The sequence below is a fragment of the Ambystoma mexicanum genome, chromosome 6q (genome assembly GCF_040938575.1).
Source record: "Ambystoma mexicanum isolate Mex_15411 chromosome 6q, UKY_AmexF1_1, whole genome shotgun sequence".
Taxonomy (NCBI): Eukaryota; Metazoa; Chordata; class Amphibia; order Caudata; family Ambystomatidae; genus Ambystoma; species Ambystoma mexicanum.
The window spans coordinates 965958471-965973699 of NC_090937.1; the positions used below are offsets into that span (position 1 = coordinate 965958471).

The following is a 15229-nucleotide window of genomic DNA, read 5'->3' on the forward strand; positions in this document are numbered from 1 at the left end:
TCTTACGACAATTTCCTGTTGTCAGCCTCCGTGGAAGGGAACCCATTATGTGCAAAAGACAGACACAGATAACAACTCGCTGGGAGTATTATGTTTTAATCATCCATCTTACGGGCTGCTGAATAGCTCTCAATGCATTTCTGCATTCATCATGGTTTTATAGATTTAAAAATATTTCATGAGTTCTATTCTAATATGAACCTTATAATGCAATTGGTCGCGTTTCTACAAAGTGTAGCAACCCTTTTTATTGGATATAAACGCTTCCTGAAAGACATGATCATCTTTTGTCACAAAGACCTCAATAATGCTAATGAATATGACTTTGCTATTTTCCAAATTTCACAAAACTACAAGATATATTTGACAACCTTAAATCTGGAAAAAGCAGGTTTTGGAAATTACGCATTTACTTCAGACTTCTTAGTACACTGTGTCCAAGGTCATCTCGCCTAGCTTATCTGCTTCAGCCCACTGCCAAATTTTATTTATAAAAAAAACTTTGAACAACACCTTTTAAAAATGGTATATTCCTACCATTTAAAATGCTGAATCACTGCATATTGGCTTCTGCCCAAACGCGTTTCTAAGTTGCACACAACTCTATATTTCTGTGCTTACAGCACTTTTGATTTTCCATGAGAATTAAAGCTTTATAGCCATCTGTAATGCATGATGTGACATTCAATTTAGGAAAAATCGCTGCCTTTTGCTGACCTACATTCTATATCAAAAATGTATATTCTGTGTTAATTATGTTGTGCGCAATATAAGCATTTCTTTGTTTTTATGTTGTCCTAAATAAATGTGTGTAGTGTCACCTATTTTCTAATGTACCTGCCTGTAAAAAGGGCCACCTGTCTGCCTCAATAGAGAATGCTTCTGACTTTTACAATGTTAGACAGGGCACATGTCCATTTTCACCTGTCTATCATCAAAGACAGCGGGATGATCCACTCCTCTTCACAATCAAAATAGGTGTGTTTCTCTGCATCGTGTTTTTGTTGTCATGTAAAATGTAATTCCACATGAAGTCACATATGTTTTCTATATATGCCAACCGAAATATCCAAACAACGGTTTGAGTTTGCACCATTCCTGTACCATGTTAGGGTTTGAGAGACCACTGAGAGTACGCCTGTTCAATGGCTCATTTCTGCTCGACTCATTTTCCCCATCAGCAATTTAAAAACTAACAGTGGGCAACGGGCTCAAAGAAAGGTGGTATAAGGCCTATGTCCTAATATTCAAAGGCTCATCTCCATTTTGATTGAACAATTCTATCCTCCATGATTGAAATGCTTGAGGAAATGCTCGAGGAGCCATCACAGTCATCCTCGGAGGGCTGTACATCCTTTACTTTCCGCCCCCTTGTTTGTGGACCTCTGCTGTATTCTATGTCTGTCAAATATACTTTTTGAGTTTCTTCTCTCTTCTGAGTGCCATCTTTGCTTGCCGCCATAAGGAATAGCATTATATTTCTGTTTGTGTGTAATGTGTATGTGAATAAATAGAGCAGCTTGTAATATGTGGAAGCTGCCACCATGCAATGTTAATTCCTCCTTGAAATCCTCCTACATCATGTCCTCCATCTTGTTAGCCAAATGGAAAAAAGCGAGGGGTATCCTGATATTCAGCATTAACATGTGCAACAGTAAGATCAAAAGCAGAGCAAAGCTCTGCATGCTGTAGTTGCTTCTCCAAGGGTCAGCTCTTTGTGTCCTGTCTGTGGCATGCTTGTCTGACAACCATGATTTGCTCCGACATGAAGCCCTTCCACAGGCAGGAATGAGAAATCGGATAATCGGTTCCATGTGTTCCAGTAGCTACAACGGCCGTTAAATTTGAGCCTTTGACGTTGTAATGAGATGTGATTCAGTCTGTTAAATATCCATGAGGCAACATCTGCTTCTCCGAGTGACCTTCTGTGGAAGAATACTTAGCATCTATTAGAGGATAAGGCAGCCCATCAGAGCCCGACTCAAGGAGTCGGCTGCTGCTCAGCACCTAGCTGGTGATAATCATTTGTTGGAGTTAAATAAAGCCTGGAAAAAACTCCATTAAATAATTACAGGGATTATATGCATTTCGAAAACCTTTGTGTTCTGCCAAAATTACTCATTTAATTTCAGGGTTGGTTTGTTAAAAAAAAATTGCTGAACTCGAAGGCACAATAGGGGAGCTGTCGGATGCTGTTTTCTGTAGGTGTTAATAAAATCCAGATGAAAAAAACTGAAACAAATTAAAACCAAAGCAATTTTACCATCTGTTGTATATTAATTAGAACTTTGTGTATCAAGGGTAAACTCGCTCGTTTAGAATGTCACCAAAGGCCCACTAATAGAATAAATGATATGCAAATATGTTGGAGCGTGAGCATGTAAATTAATTGTTCCACTGCCGGCATCGGCAAGCCCCTGAATTTCAAAGGTCATGTAACAGACTTGTGTTTTCCTTCCATTGTCTTCTTTACAGAGCAACCTCAAAACAATCAGGGCCAATCCACGCTGCAGCCCCTGCCGCCGTCCCTCAAGCAGCACCCGGCGCCGCATCACCCATCCATCACATCTCTCAACCGCAACTCGCTGACGAATAGAAGGAATCATAGCCCGGCCCCGCCGGCTGCTCTGCCCGCCGAGCTGCAAACCACACCTGAGTCCGTCCAGCTGCAGGACAGCTGGGTCCTTGGCAGTAATGTGCCACTGGAGAGCAGGTACCAGCATTATGTTCTTACCCCTTATTGCATTGACAGACCTCTATATTTTTGATAACTCTATAGTGTCCATGTGCATTGATGCAAAGGGCGACATTTGATGAAGCTATATTTTAATGTTTTTGCCTTCTATTGAGGTGCCTCATTTGAAAAATGAAAATGGGTGCTCTAAGGTGCAGCTTCGGCAAAACCATATTACTGAGAGGCGTTGTAGCATGTTGTCAAAGAGGGAATCTTTTAGTTGAGATCAGCATTGCACATCTTATATTAAATAACACCTTTTCTTTTCATGTTTTAAAACCGGTCCTTCTGTGCATACTAGTTTTCTCATATTGATCTCTCAAGAGTTCTTGTCCAGATCAAAGTGAATTTTAAGGTCAGGCAATCGCTCAATGTGTTCCGCCTGACCCCAAGATGTCTGCGTTCAGGGCAGAGCTAGTGTGAATGCATGATCTAGAGTCTAAAGAGGCTATTAGATGATATGTATAGGTTGGCTTTTATTATGTTTCTATCATAGAATGGTCAGACTCTTTAAAAGAAAGATCCATAATAAATGGGTGGGGAATTCTACATTTCAGCTAATGATTTTCAGGAGAAAATATGTTGTACCAGACTCAATGGCACACTGCTAAATTTGCCTAATTAATTAACATTCACTGAACAATTAATCAGCACTGTAATTCGCCATTGTCACTTACACATTTTTTGTGATGTGGAAAAAAGAAAGTAATTTTCCACTTGAGTCATTAGATTGAATATGCATAATTGTATTACAGCTGAGAATAATTGTTTTGACAAATATATAAGAAATGTGCATGGACTACTTCTTGGAAAGCATTTCAAGTCGGTTACTTACAGCATATTAGTACAGTATCCGTACCGTATGAACGATTTCTAGAGCAAAACAAAGGAGTTGGCGGAGAGGAGTGGGAGACTCAGAATTAGCGGTTGGCGAGAGAGGAGGTGGATTAATTAATTTTGAACATTAAGACTGAATGTATTTTAACCACAAAACGTTTACATATAAAGAAAGCTAGTGCTACAAGCTACTGGCTAGCGTTTGATCCAACATAGTTTTTCAAAGATCTTTGCGCCGTCCTGATGACTCCGATTCTAAATACCCTTCCGTTGCATCCTGGACTTGCTCCATTGCCTATAGGAGTGCCATTGCCTCATGTATCTTGTTAAGTCCCTCAGTTGTTCTAGTGCACACTTGATTTAATCCCATGCCTCGCTTTGTCAGACTTGTGGTTTCAGTCATGCATCTTTTTGGTGGTTTGCCTCTGAATGTTATTAAACCACTCAGCATAATATTTGTAGGTGCCAATGAGTGTCTCTTTTCCTTCTGATTTATCTATCTCCCTACCCAACCCAACATTATTTGCACCTCAAATTATTCTCGCCCTCATGATATCGTTATTACGCTGTTCTTCTGGTTTGAAATCAACAAACAGGGTGGTCTTTCCCCTTACTGGCAGGCTTGCAGACTTTCATCGCTGGCCCATACTTTCCTTTACTGAGTCTGCCACATTTCAGTATGGTTAGGAGTTGAAGTCATTGAGTGCTGGCTTCCTCACTCCAGAGCATGCCCCAGAGTTCTTAATGTTATCCGTTTGCGTTGCTGTGCAATGTTATGAAAAAGAACATACTCTTATGGGTGCCTTCAAGAGAAGTGATTCTAGCTGTAATCCAGCTAATTCCTTTCCATCCCATCAGGCACAAGTTTTTTTGAGTCTCGTCTGTGAAGCAGAAGTAAAGATTGTACTGCTGTTCAATTCAATGGACCGCATTTGCTTCTGGTCCTTGATCAGATCAATTAGTCAGTTTTATCCATCACTGATGCCGGCTTGTCATGGTTAAAGCTACCACATCAAGGGACATTGGTGTCTTTGGCGAGCCAGTTTGCTGATCTCCCTGACACCAACTCCTCATGATTCCGGGGGTCTATTCATGTCTTACCCCGTTTCCCTGGCCACATTAGGTTTGGCATACACACACCGGCAGCACTCTTTCTGTGGTAAATGGGCCTTCCTCTCCTCTTCCCTACATTACTCTGTCACTCACATGTGGCTCCCCAGTACTGTGGACACCGAACCATAGTATTCATTCATTAATTCAGCTATCCAGCTTTTTACTAGTCCTGTGCGCCGCCCTTTACTCTCCGTTTTCACAGCAGTCTACTTTGCACTACAGCGCACATCGGTTTGTCCCATTGCTGCATGAACTGAGCATTTGCTAGTTCCATTTTCTAGGTTGCTCGGCTGTGCGCCTACCCTGCTGCTCGCTTTAGTTTAAAATAGAGATTTGATCACCTACTTATGTCATACTTTCTACCTCCTAAGTTGAAACGTCCACCCCCCACGACCTCCAGCACCACACACGCACACGCACGTTGTTCTAAAGTTAGCACAGTGGCCCTTTTTCCACCTCTTGCTTTATTTCACTTCTCCTTTACTAGTCTGCAGCAAGGTTTTGGATTCTCTGCTGTGGCCTACTTAGTTTAAACCCAGCTTGCCTGACGTTTTTGAGCTTGGGTTCCAGGTCATGAAAGTTTTGACGCCCAATTCGATGGAAAGGATGGGGATAGAGTGGGTGTGGCCTGAGGGGCAAGGCCCACACTCTTTTCCCCCAGGCCACAACACAGAACACAGGGATTCCTGCACAATGCCTGGGTTTAGGCCCAGTTCAAGTGACCTTTGACATCTATCGCATAAAAGGAAGTGATGTCATGTGACACTTCACAAATTGCATCCTAAGAACTAGTGTTGCATGGCATGACCTTGGGAGCACTAAAAGCACAATAAAAGTAACACGTGCAGTTATTATAATGGACTGGGAGGATAGTTCAGGGACAACACGCTCGCTTTGGAAACAAGATGACTCTGAGCAACACCGGTTCGATCTCTGGGTATTAAACACATTATAAATAACCAGTTACAATTACAACCAAATAATTTGATGGATGGATGTTTTAGAACTACTCTTAAACATTGCTCTTGCATACCATCCACACTACTGCATCATTGCAGAAGGGGGCCCGTCATATGCAAATCAGTACTGCCACCAATGGGAGCATCCCAGGCAGAAATGCTAGGCTGTGTCCACACTGCACAGAAACACAAGCATTACATATGCAGGTATTGCCATCATATTCCAAGTGCAGCCTCAAATGCCTCAGTAATGTCATCCAATGGCAGCTAATGCCTCATATGCCTCGTAAAAAAACCATATGTTGTGTACAGTCAAACACAGAGGCTCTGTGATTGTAAGCAAAGTGCATCCTCAAATTCCTCAGTAATGTCATCTAATGTCACGTGGTGCCCATCAGCCATGTCCCTAGGGCCCAACTTTCGCGCCTGCTCGCACTTACCTTTCACGTGGCCATGTATACACTGGTCTCGCCCATGTCGGTTTCCCAGATCAAGTGATGCCTGTTGTTCCAGGGAGTGATGGCCCTCTGTTTTTGCTGTCCCATAAGCAGTTTTTTGGTTCACCCATATGTGCTGAACCAGCATTTCCCTGCGGAAGCAGTGAAGGTGGGAAAAGTACACTTCCCTGTCTCTATTCTAGCACATCAGCTGCCTTAGGGAAGCAGTTGAGAGGAGAGGGGATACAGGCGCAGGACAAGGCCGTGGAACTGTAGGAAGTAAACATGGCTCTCAGAGCCGTGTGTTTGGTTTCTTTCCCACAGAGCTGCCATTGCCATCTCTGAAGGAGACATTGCAAGGGCGGCAGTGCAAGCCACAGAAAAATACCTTGGTGGACTGCATGGCTGCTCATGGCCCTTACTTTTAATAAGCGCGTTTAACCCATGCCTCAAGCCAACTCTAGGTTATTCCCACCTGCTATGGCTCCACTGGGGAAAATGGCCTATCTTCAGAAGGTTGGTTCTCCAGAGCCACAGTCGAGTCGGCATGGGCTCCCTTTCAGTTTCAAACACATTGTTCAGTGGTGACTAAGCTGAGTCTTTACCCATTTATTTATTGTATTTATTTATTTTAATTCTTGATGACGCGCCAAATCGCCCGCAGGCCTAATGGTGCACAAAAACAATACAAGACCAGGACAATCGGTGAAAACAAAGAAGGTCAGATAACAAGGAAGAGGGCGACAATCTAGTCAGGAGACTAGGGTTTGTTAAAGAGATGAGTCTTTAGGTACTTTTTGAAAATAACCAGTGAAGTGGAGCTATTAAGGTGAAGAGAAAGTGAGTTCCATAGAGTTGGCGCAATTACACTGAAATTGGTGTTTCTGAATTTGACTGAGTGAAAGCGAGGCTGACTAAGCCTGACTTGCTCAGCAGACCTGAAGGATCGACCATGGACATAGCGCTGAATGCACTGTGTCAGGTGGATAGGTGCAGAGTTGTTCAAGCATTTGAAAGTAAGAGTGAGTATTTTGAAGGATACCCTATGCTTGATGGGAAGCCAGTGCAGTTTCTTCCGGGCTTCGGTGATGTAAAAATGCCTAGGTAGACCAAGCACGGCTCTGACAGCGCCGTTTTGAGTGGTCTGAAGGGTGGCGATTTTGCCAGCAGAGGTGCCTGCTAGAAGACTGTTGCAATAGTCCAACCTGGAATTTACAAGGGCGGATGCAAGAAGGAACATATTGCTGACAGATAAGAATGGATGCATTGCTCACAGTTGCCTGTTTATCCAGCCACAGGTTGCTCGAGTTTAAGCCACGTGTGGGCGCATAGAGAGTCCAGCGTCAATAGTGACGCAGAGTGTCTTAACGCTTTGGGCCACCGGAATGGAAACATTGGCAATAGTAAATTAAGCATATTCCTTTAATTCCTTTAGTTCTTTAACATGTGCATAGAACCAGCAATAAGGATCTCTGTTTTGTCAGCATTCGATGCCATGAAGTTCCGACTCATCCGGGAGTGGATAATGGAGTAGATGGCAGGTATGGCTTTAGAGTCTTAGGGGTAAGAGCCTGAAAGTTCGAGGATGACCTGGGTGTCATCAGCATAGTTAGTATATAAGACACCCAGGTCATCGAGCAACAGAAGCAGAGGAAGAATGTAAATATTGAAGAGAGTGGGGGACAGAGAGGATCCCTGGGGAACACCAACTGTGGGCAAGGAAGGTATAGAAGATGAATTTTGGATAACCAGGCGGGCATTCCGGGGACCGAGAAAAGAGGCTAACCATTGCGTCGTAAGCTTTGTGCAGCCAAACAAGGGATTGTAATCTCGTTGCCAGTAGTGCGTGGTCAACTAAGTCGAACGCAGCGGAGAGATCTAACAACATCAAAAGGGCGGGATGGCCATGGTCGATGATGGATCCAAGATTAGATTTCAAGTCTAGCATGGTGGTTTCTGTGCCCTGACAGGCTTGGTAGCTGGACTGACGAGGGCCGAGGATGGCGTTGTCATCAATACATTTCTGTAACTTGAGATAGGCTAGACCGTCCATGGCCTTCAAAAGGAAGGGCACATTAGTTATTGGCCGATAGTGCTTAGCAAGAAGGGGGTCAAGATTAGCTTTCTTGAGCAAAGGTGTAATCCATGCTTCCTTGAGGTTCGCCGGAACTTGGCACTCCATAAAGGACTGATTGATCAATTTGGTGATCCAGGGACTAATTGTCTCAAGGCATTGTACCAGGAGCCTAGACAGGCAGGCATCACCTTTGCATGAAGTAGGCTTCATATTGAGTATGATCGTAGTCACCTCGGATACAGTGCAGGGGTGAAAGAGAAAGAAGGCTTTTTTGTAGAAAAGTTGTGGGTAAACTCCTGCAACGAACGGGGGATGACTCGGTAGGTACACTAGAGGGGGACTGGCCAAGTGCATCGCCAGCATACCTAGTTATTTAGAGAACCAGGAGCAATTTTCCCTTGTCTGAGTGGGTTCTGTTATCTGTCTTTGGAAAGGCTCCCTGTAAGCAGGGTAAGATGGTAAAACTGCCTGTTGTCAGAACATTTGGCAATTTTCCCCATCACCATTACTCGGTACACTAACGTTGTCCTCTTAGCAAGGGCAGAAAATGGGCTGTAACTAGACGGAGAAGAGCACCTGAAAAGTTTTGTTTGTCTTGCCGGAATACTGCTTGAGCCCTGCTCCATCCCTAGGCCCAGGTGCTAGCCAAGAAAGCTTCCATATCTGTTCCCATATCTGCTTAAACAAACTGGCAGGACAGAATGCAGAAACAGCCAAAGCCTCACATCCTATCCAGGAACTGGCCAAATTGGCATGTATGTCTTGCAATTTACAGACATTTTCGCTATTGTGGCCAATGAAAAGAGCAGAATCCACTTTCATTACTCGCTCTTAAGGGTTTCTTGCTGAATCACTACCACAGTAATATTTCAAATTAAACATTGTAGCCATTCTTATGTTCCCAAAATGCTCTTTGATTTATTGTAAATCACCAGGCTTAGGTTCCACTATGTTGCATGACGTGGCCTGGGGCCAATGCGCCCCTCAGCCCCATGCCCTTGCCTGCCCAAGGAGGAGAGGGTTCCCAGAGTAATTCTTTCCATTTCCAGCACTGCTCTGAGCCACCCACCTAAAGCAAATTGCAAAAACGTTTCTCCCAACACCTTTTAGCTGCTCATCTGCGTTCCGCGTGTCTTACGTGTGTCATTCCTCATGCTGCATGGCTGGCAGATTAGAAAGCTTTTTCAAAATGGCATACCATCAGACTGTTTCTTGAATTATGTAATGCATTTTGAGTTGCAAGGATTAAGTTATTCATTGGGTGAAAATAATGAGCTTGCAGTTTTCTTCTTATACATCGTCTTGTTGAACAGGCAACCATTTTCATAATTGAACCATACTGTCCAACGGCCGGCTAAGGCCCCTCCAGATGTATTCAAATTGCCATCTTCTCCAGCATGGGGTCTGGCATGGATTCACATGCTTATAAATATTCCCTGTCGTCAGGATGGGAATCCTCGGTAAAGAAAAAATCAGTTTCAGTTTCGTTTCTGAACTGTCTTTCTCCTAATAACTAATCACTGGTCTCTGGGTCATACTGCCCCCAGCCAATGACTGCCCTCTACCTAAGCCCCTTCTCTGGCAGCCATCTTTAAGATTTTTACCGCACGTTCAAGTGTTGGGAGTCCTCGTGCTATAGCTATCGAGATTTTACTGCGTTTTGCGATTTTTCAAAGAGTTAAACCTCATTTTTTCAGTCAATCGAGCCTCAAGCTCCACCGTTTCTACTTCAGTTCAACGGGGACCCGTTTCGGATTTTTCTACACCCCTAAAGGGCGTTTTCATCGAGTTCTGCTTCTTGGAGGATTCCAGAAGATTCTTTGAGGCCTACCCCGCGTGGACATGGCCCAGGAAAAAGGGAGCACGACACCCGGATACAAGCTGTTCAGGGGCTGCCCTGGATGGGGATTGCAGAATGTCTTCAAGGAGGACGAGCATTCTAGATGCCTCTACTGCCTTCACAAAAACAAAACGCACGTGGAGAAGGACTGCGTTTTGCAAGAACATGTTGGAATGGACCATGAAGGATCGGCGGATCCGCCTCACCAACTGGCTGGAGGGGAAGAGCCCAGCAGCAGGTGAGAAGAAGAAGTCCAAGTGGACTTCTAAGACCTTTGAGGGTCCCCCGGCGACGGGGGCCTAACAAAAGGCAAAGCACTGTGAGTCCGCGGGCACCGGGAGCGCCTAACGGTCGGGCTCCACGGCTGCCAGGCAGGGCGCACTTTCATCAGCCACGGGCCAACGCTCTGGCTCAGGGAAAAGGAAGTCTGAGAACCTGGGTAAGCTTCGGCAGAAGTCCCGGTCGATCCCGACAGACAGTCGAGGGGGAGCGAGGCGGCAACCCTCCCCCCAAGGTGAAGGCCTCAAGTGCCAAAGTGGTCAAGGCTTTGATTCACCCGGCTAAGGCCTCTATCGAGGGAGTCGTGGCGGCCCTGGCGAAGCCTGTGGAGGCTACCCCAGTGGAGGCAACCTCAGGCCCAGAGTTTCCCTGCCACCGCAGAGGGAATCCTCTTTTCAGCCCATCGATAAGACCCCTGTGAAAATCCCGGTGGAAAAAGAGGGGGGGGGCCAGTGGCCATCACGGACACGGATACAGCCTCTGAAGAGGAGCTGGCTGAAGTTGTGAACATCCTGGACAGGAGGTCCGAGGAAGTCCGGTCCCACGGGAGGGATCCCAACGAGGCGGACGAAGAAAGCGACGGTGAGGCAGATGAGGTTCCTGTGGAGGTGGAGGATTCCACTCCCCAACCGTCGCACCCGTCGCAGCCTGTGCCTGGGCCACAGGACAGCTCAGGAGCAATCTTGATGGCTATCCAGGCCTTGTGCACAGAGATAAGGACAAGGTTGCCCTTACTCCCAACGGACGACCCAGTGGAGCCTGGACCGTCCAAGCAAGTGGAGGAGAACTCATCACCCACCGCCCTTCCAGACTACGCAGCCCTCAAGGCCTTCATCTCCTTCCCCGGATCCGAGGGATGACACGGGAACAGAGATGGCTACGACGGGGACAAATGGCGACGGTGGTCACGACGGGATGGGCCTTCCATCACCACCCCCCCCGGGCTTCCCTGCCTGACGAAATTGGCTCCTTCCACGCGATGATCACCAGGGCATCCGAGCTCTTTCAGCTCTGCCCGGTGAAACGGAAGAAGGAAGGTTTCCTCTATCAACGGCATGAGGCCAAGAGGAAGACGGTCCTCTCGGTCCTGTTGCTTGACGACATCTAGGACGAGGGGCTGGAGCTCTGAAGAACCCGTCCACAACGCCTGCCAAGAGAGACCGGTATGAGAAGAAGTACCAGGCCCCGGATTCCGCCCCCATGTGCCTTAGGGCGCAGCAGAACCAGGATTCAGTCGTCTCGACGGTGGCCAAGAAGAAAGCGGCGGGGCGACGGCTTCAACTTCGACCTCCCTGCCGGACGGCAAAGGGAAGAAATTGGATGTCATGGGACGACGGGTCATCTCGTTGGCGGCGACGATGATTAAAGCAGCCAACGCCCTCGCGATTGTGGCCCGCTACGACAGGGAGCTGTGGTTTAAGATCGCTCCTTTTCCCGGACTTCCTCCCGAACGACAAGAGGGCTGAGGCCCTGGAGATACTGCAGGAAGGCGAGGTGGCGTCGGACCACGGCATGACGGTGGCCACGGACATTGCGGACACTGGCTTCTGCGAGATGGTTAAAAGTGTTTTTCGCCGGCGTGGTTGGCTCAAGGCAACCGATTTCCCCAGGATGTGCAAACCAGAGTTTTGGACATGCCTTTCGACAGAAACAACCTGTTTGGCAAGACAGTGGACGAGTCACTTCAGGCCATCAAGGCCGACACGGAAATGGCGCAGGCCTTTGGAGTTTTGCAACAACGACATCTGCCCTTTCGGAACTCCGGAGGCAAGCAAGTTGCCTCCAAAGGAATCAGCGGCAGGCACCTCAACATACCGCCAGGCGGCCCGCTCCTCGTCGCAGGAGGCCTACAGAGGACACGGCAAGTCAGGCGGCAAGGCCACTACCAAGCAGGACTGAACCGGCCGTAGCGTTGGGCACCCACCTGAGCACCTCGGTGGGATGCCCGCTGGCGAAGTTCATCAGCGTGTGGGATTCCATCTGCACTGACCGATGGGTGCTGGATACCCTGGCCCGTGGGAACACTCTTGGGTTTCTAAAAAAGTGCCCCCGCATTCCTCCCTTGGCCAGGAAGAAAAACCACATCCCTCAACTGCTGCTGGAAGTAAGGGCGATGCTGAAGAAAGGAGCCATCGAGCTCGTCCCAAAGAGGCTCCGGGGCTCCGGAGTGTACTCGCGATACTTCCTCGTAAGGAAGAAGACCGGCAGCTGGCGACCCATCCTGGACCTTTGTCGCTTAAACAAGTACATCAAGTCCCAAAAGTTCTGGATGGTCACTCTCCAGCACGTGCTAGGATAGCTCAGGAGGGAGACTTCCTATCGTCGCTGGACTTGGAGGATGCTTACGTCCACATCCCCATTCTAAAAGGACATTGAATGTTCCTCAGATTCGTAGTCCGAGAACAGCACCACCAGTTCAAGGCCCTCCCCTTCGGATTGAAGTCCGCGCCCAGGGTATTCACCAAGTGCCTAGCACCAGCGCGGCTGCGCCTGCAGGAGATCCACGTCTACCCCTACCTGGACGATTGGCTCATCCGAGCAAGGACAAGAGAACCCGCTGTTGGACACACAGTGAAGACCGTCCAGCTGCTCACGGACCTGGGATTTTGCATCAACTACATGAAATCCCACCTGGTCCCGTCACAAGTCGCACTGTTTCTGGGAGCCAGACTCGACACAGTGGCATGATTGGCCTCTCTGTCGGAGGAAAGGATGAAGGCCATCCTGGGCAAGGTGCAACAACTGTCAGCCATGGATGTGGCCAGGGTGAGGTCCATCAAGTCCCTGCTCGGCATGATGTCCTCCTGCATTTACCTTGTGCGCCTGTGCAGGCTACGGATGCGTACACTGCAAAAGTTCCTCGACGTCCGTTGGATGCAAGCGGCGGGCAGCTTCAAAGACAGGATCTCGCTCAACGAGACCTTAAGCCAAGCAATCCGGTGGACACCCGCTCGCATCTTGTGGCGGGGATGGACTTCCAGACCCCCGCACACCAGGAGACAGTGATGAAGGATGCCTGCCTGGAGGGATGGGGAGTGCACACTGGTGATCTCCACCCAAGAGGCCTTTGGCTCCCGGAGGAGAAGTCGCTACCCATCAACGTCCTGGAGCTACGAGCCATGTTCTGGGCCCTCAGGTCGTTCCTTCCATCCCTCAAGGGCAAGGTGGTGAGGATCTTCACCGACAACACTACCACAATGTTCTACATCCGGAAGCAGGGAGGCATCAGATCCCCAGCCCTATCCAAGGAGGCCCAGGATCTGTGGCATTGGGCCGTCGCCCAAGGGATGTTTCTGGTACCCTTCCACCTGGCAGGAATAAAGAACACCATCGCCGACTCACTCAGCAGGGAGCTATGCTCGTGCCACGAGTGGGAACTGCGGCAGGATCAAGTGGACCTGCTATTCCAACGATGGGGCAATCCCCAGATCGACTTATTCACGACGAATTTCCCCAGCCGGGGAGCATGGGCCATGCCTTCTCATTCCCCTGGGACGGCCCGTTCCGCCCACCGTTGCCATTGCTGTTGCTGCTGCTTCGACTCATCAACCAACTCCGACGGTCCTGGTGCAGGATGATCCTTGTGACACCATCGTGGCCGAGGCAGATATGGTTCCTGGACCTTCTGGACATGTCAGCGTCCCCACCAGTCAAACTGCCGGTGGACGCGGATCTCCTCTCTAGAGAAGGAGGTTCCATCCTCCACCACGAACTGGGGTCACTGAATTTTCAGGTCTGGCTCCTGCAGCACTAGACTTTGGAGGGTACGATATCCCGGCCGACTGCAAGGAGGTGCTTGCAAAGGCCAGGGCGTCCTCAACTCTCAAGTGCTACGGACACAAATGGATAAGGTTCTCTGTCTGGTGCCGTGCACAGAAGATTAACCCTCTGCGGATTACGGCCCCTCAAGTGCTGCCGTACTTGATATCGCTGGCCAAGGCGTGGCTGGCCCATGCCTCCATCAAGATCCATCTGGCGGCTATCTCCCGCTACACCAGAACTCCGAGGTGCTCATCCCTGTGGTCCCATCGCCTGGTGTAGGAGTTCATGAAGGGACTCTTCGATCCTTCCCGCCAGTGAAGGCTCCGGCCCCGGCATTGGAACTCAACATGGTGCTGACCAGGCTCATGTGGCCGCCATTCGAGCCTCTGCATGCGGCACCGTTGAAGTTCCTGTCATGGAAGACAGCGTTTCTTGTGGCCATCGCCTCTGCACAACGAGTGGGAGGGATCCAGGCCCTCTCTTGTAAGACCCCATACCTGACTTTCCACGAGATGAGGGTGGTGCTGAGGACGCACCCCTCCTTCATGCCCAAGGTGCCGTGGGACTTCCACCTCAATGAGCCCTTGGTGTTACCTGTTTTCTTCCCGTCGCCTTCGTCGCCAGCCGAGAGCACTTTGCACTTGCTGGATGTAGCTAGAGCGCTGAAGTTCTACGTGGACCGCACAAAGAGTTTTCGGAAGACATCACAGCTGTTTGTGAACTTTGCACCTGTGAACCAAGGGAAGGCCCTCTCAAAGGCTTCCATTTCCAGATGGGTCTCCGGCTGCATCATGCACTGTCAGCGGTTGGCAAACCGACTGTTGCCCGGCCGTCCGAGAGCCCATTCGACCAGAGCGATCGCTGCTACCACGACATTCCTATCTGGTGTGCCCCTGCTGGACATCTGCAGGGCTGCTATGTGGAGGTCGACGCACACCTCCACGAGTTTCTACTGCATCAACCGGGATTCCAGGGAGGAGTCCAGTGTGTGCCAGGCAGTGCTGCGCAACCTGTTTGCCTGAGGGTGGGCCTGGTGAGGAGGTAAGAGATGCTTAATGCTGAGCCTTGCCACCTCCCGTGGTTGTGCATGTGTGTACTGCTATGCATTCTTTTATTCATGAGCATATGAATCCATGCCAGACCCATGCTGGAGAACAACAGTTACAGGTAAATAACTTGTTCCTTCCCTGT

At 48.6% G+C, this 15229-nt stretch overlaps 1 protein-coding gene across 16 annotated transcripts in view; it reads left to right on the forward strand.

Annotated features, from left to right (window-relative positions):
* The window catches only part of TENM3 (teneurin transmembrane protein 3), a 1347981-nt gene that overhangs the window by 1057602 nt on the left and 275150 nt on the right, over nt 1–15229 (forward strand). For all 16 annotated transcript variants that reach the window (XM_069631455.1, XM_069631458.1, XM_069631457.1 and 13 more), the window contains one exon: nt 2476–2713. In XM_069631455.1, coding sequence (XP_069487556.1) covers nt 2476–2713 — 238 coding nt within the window. The remainder of the gene's footprint in view (nt 1–2475; nt 2714–15229) is intronic.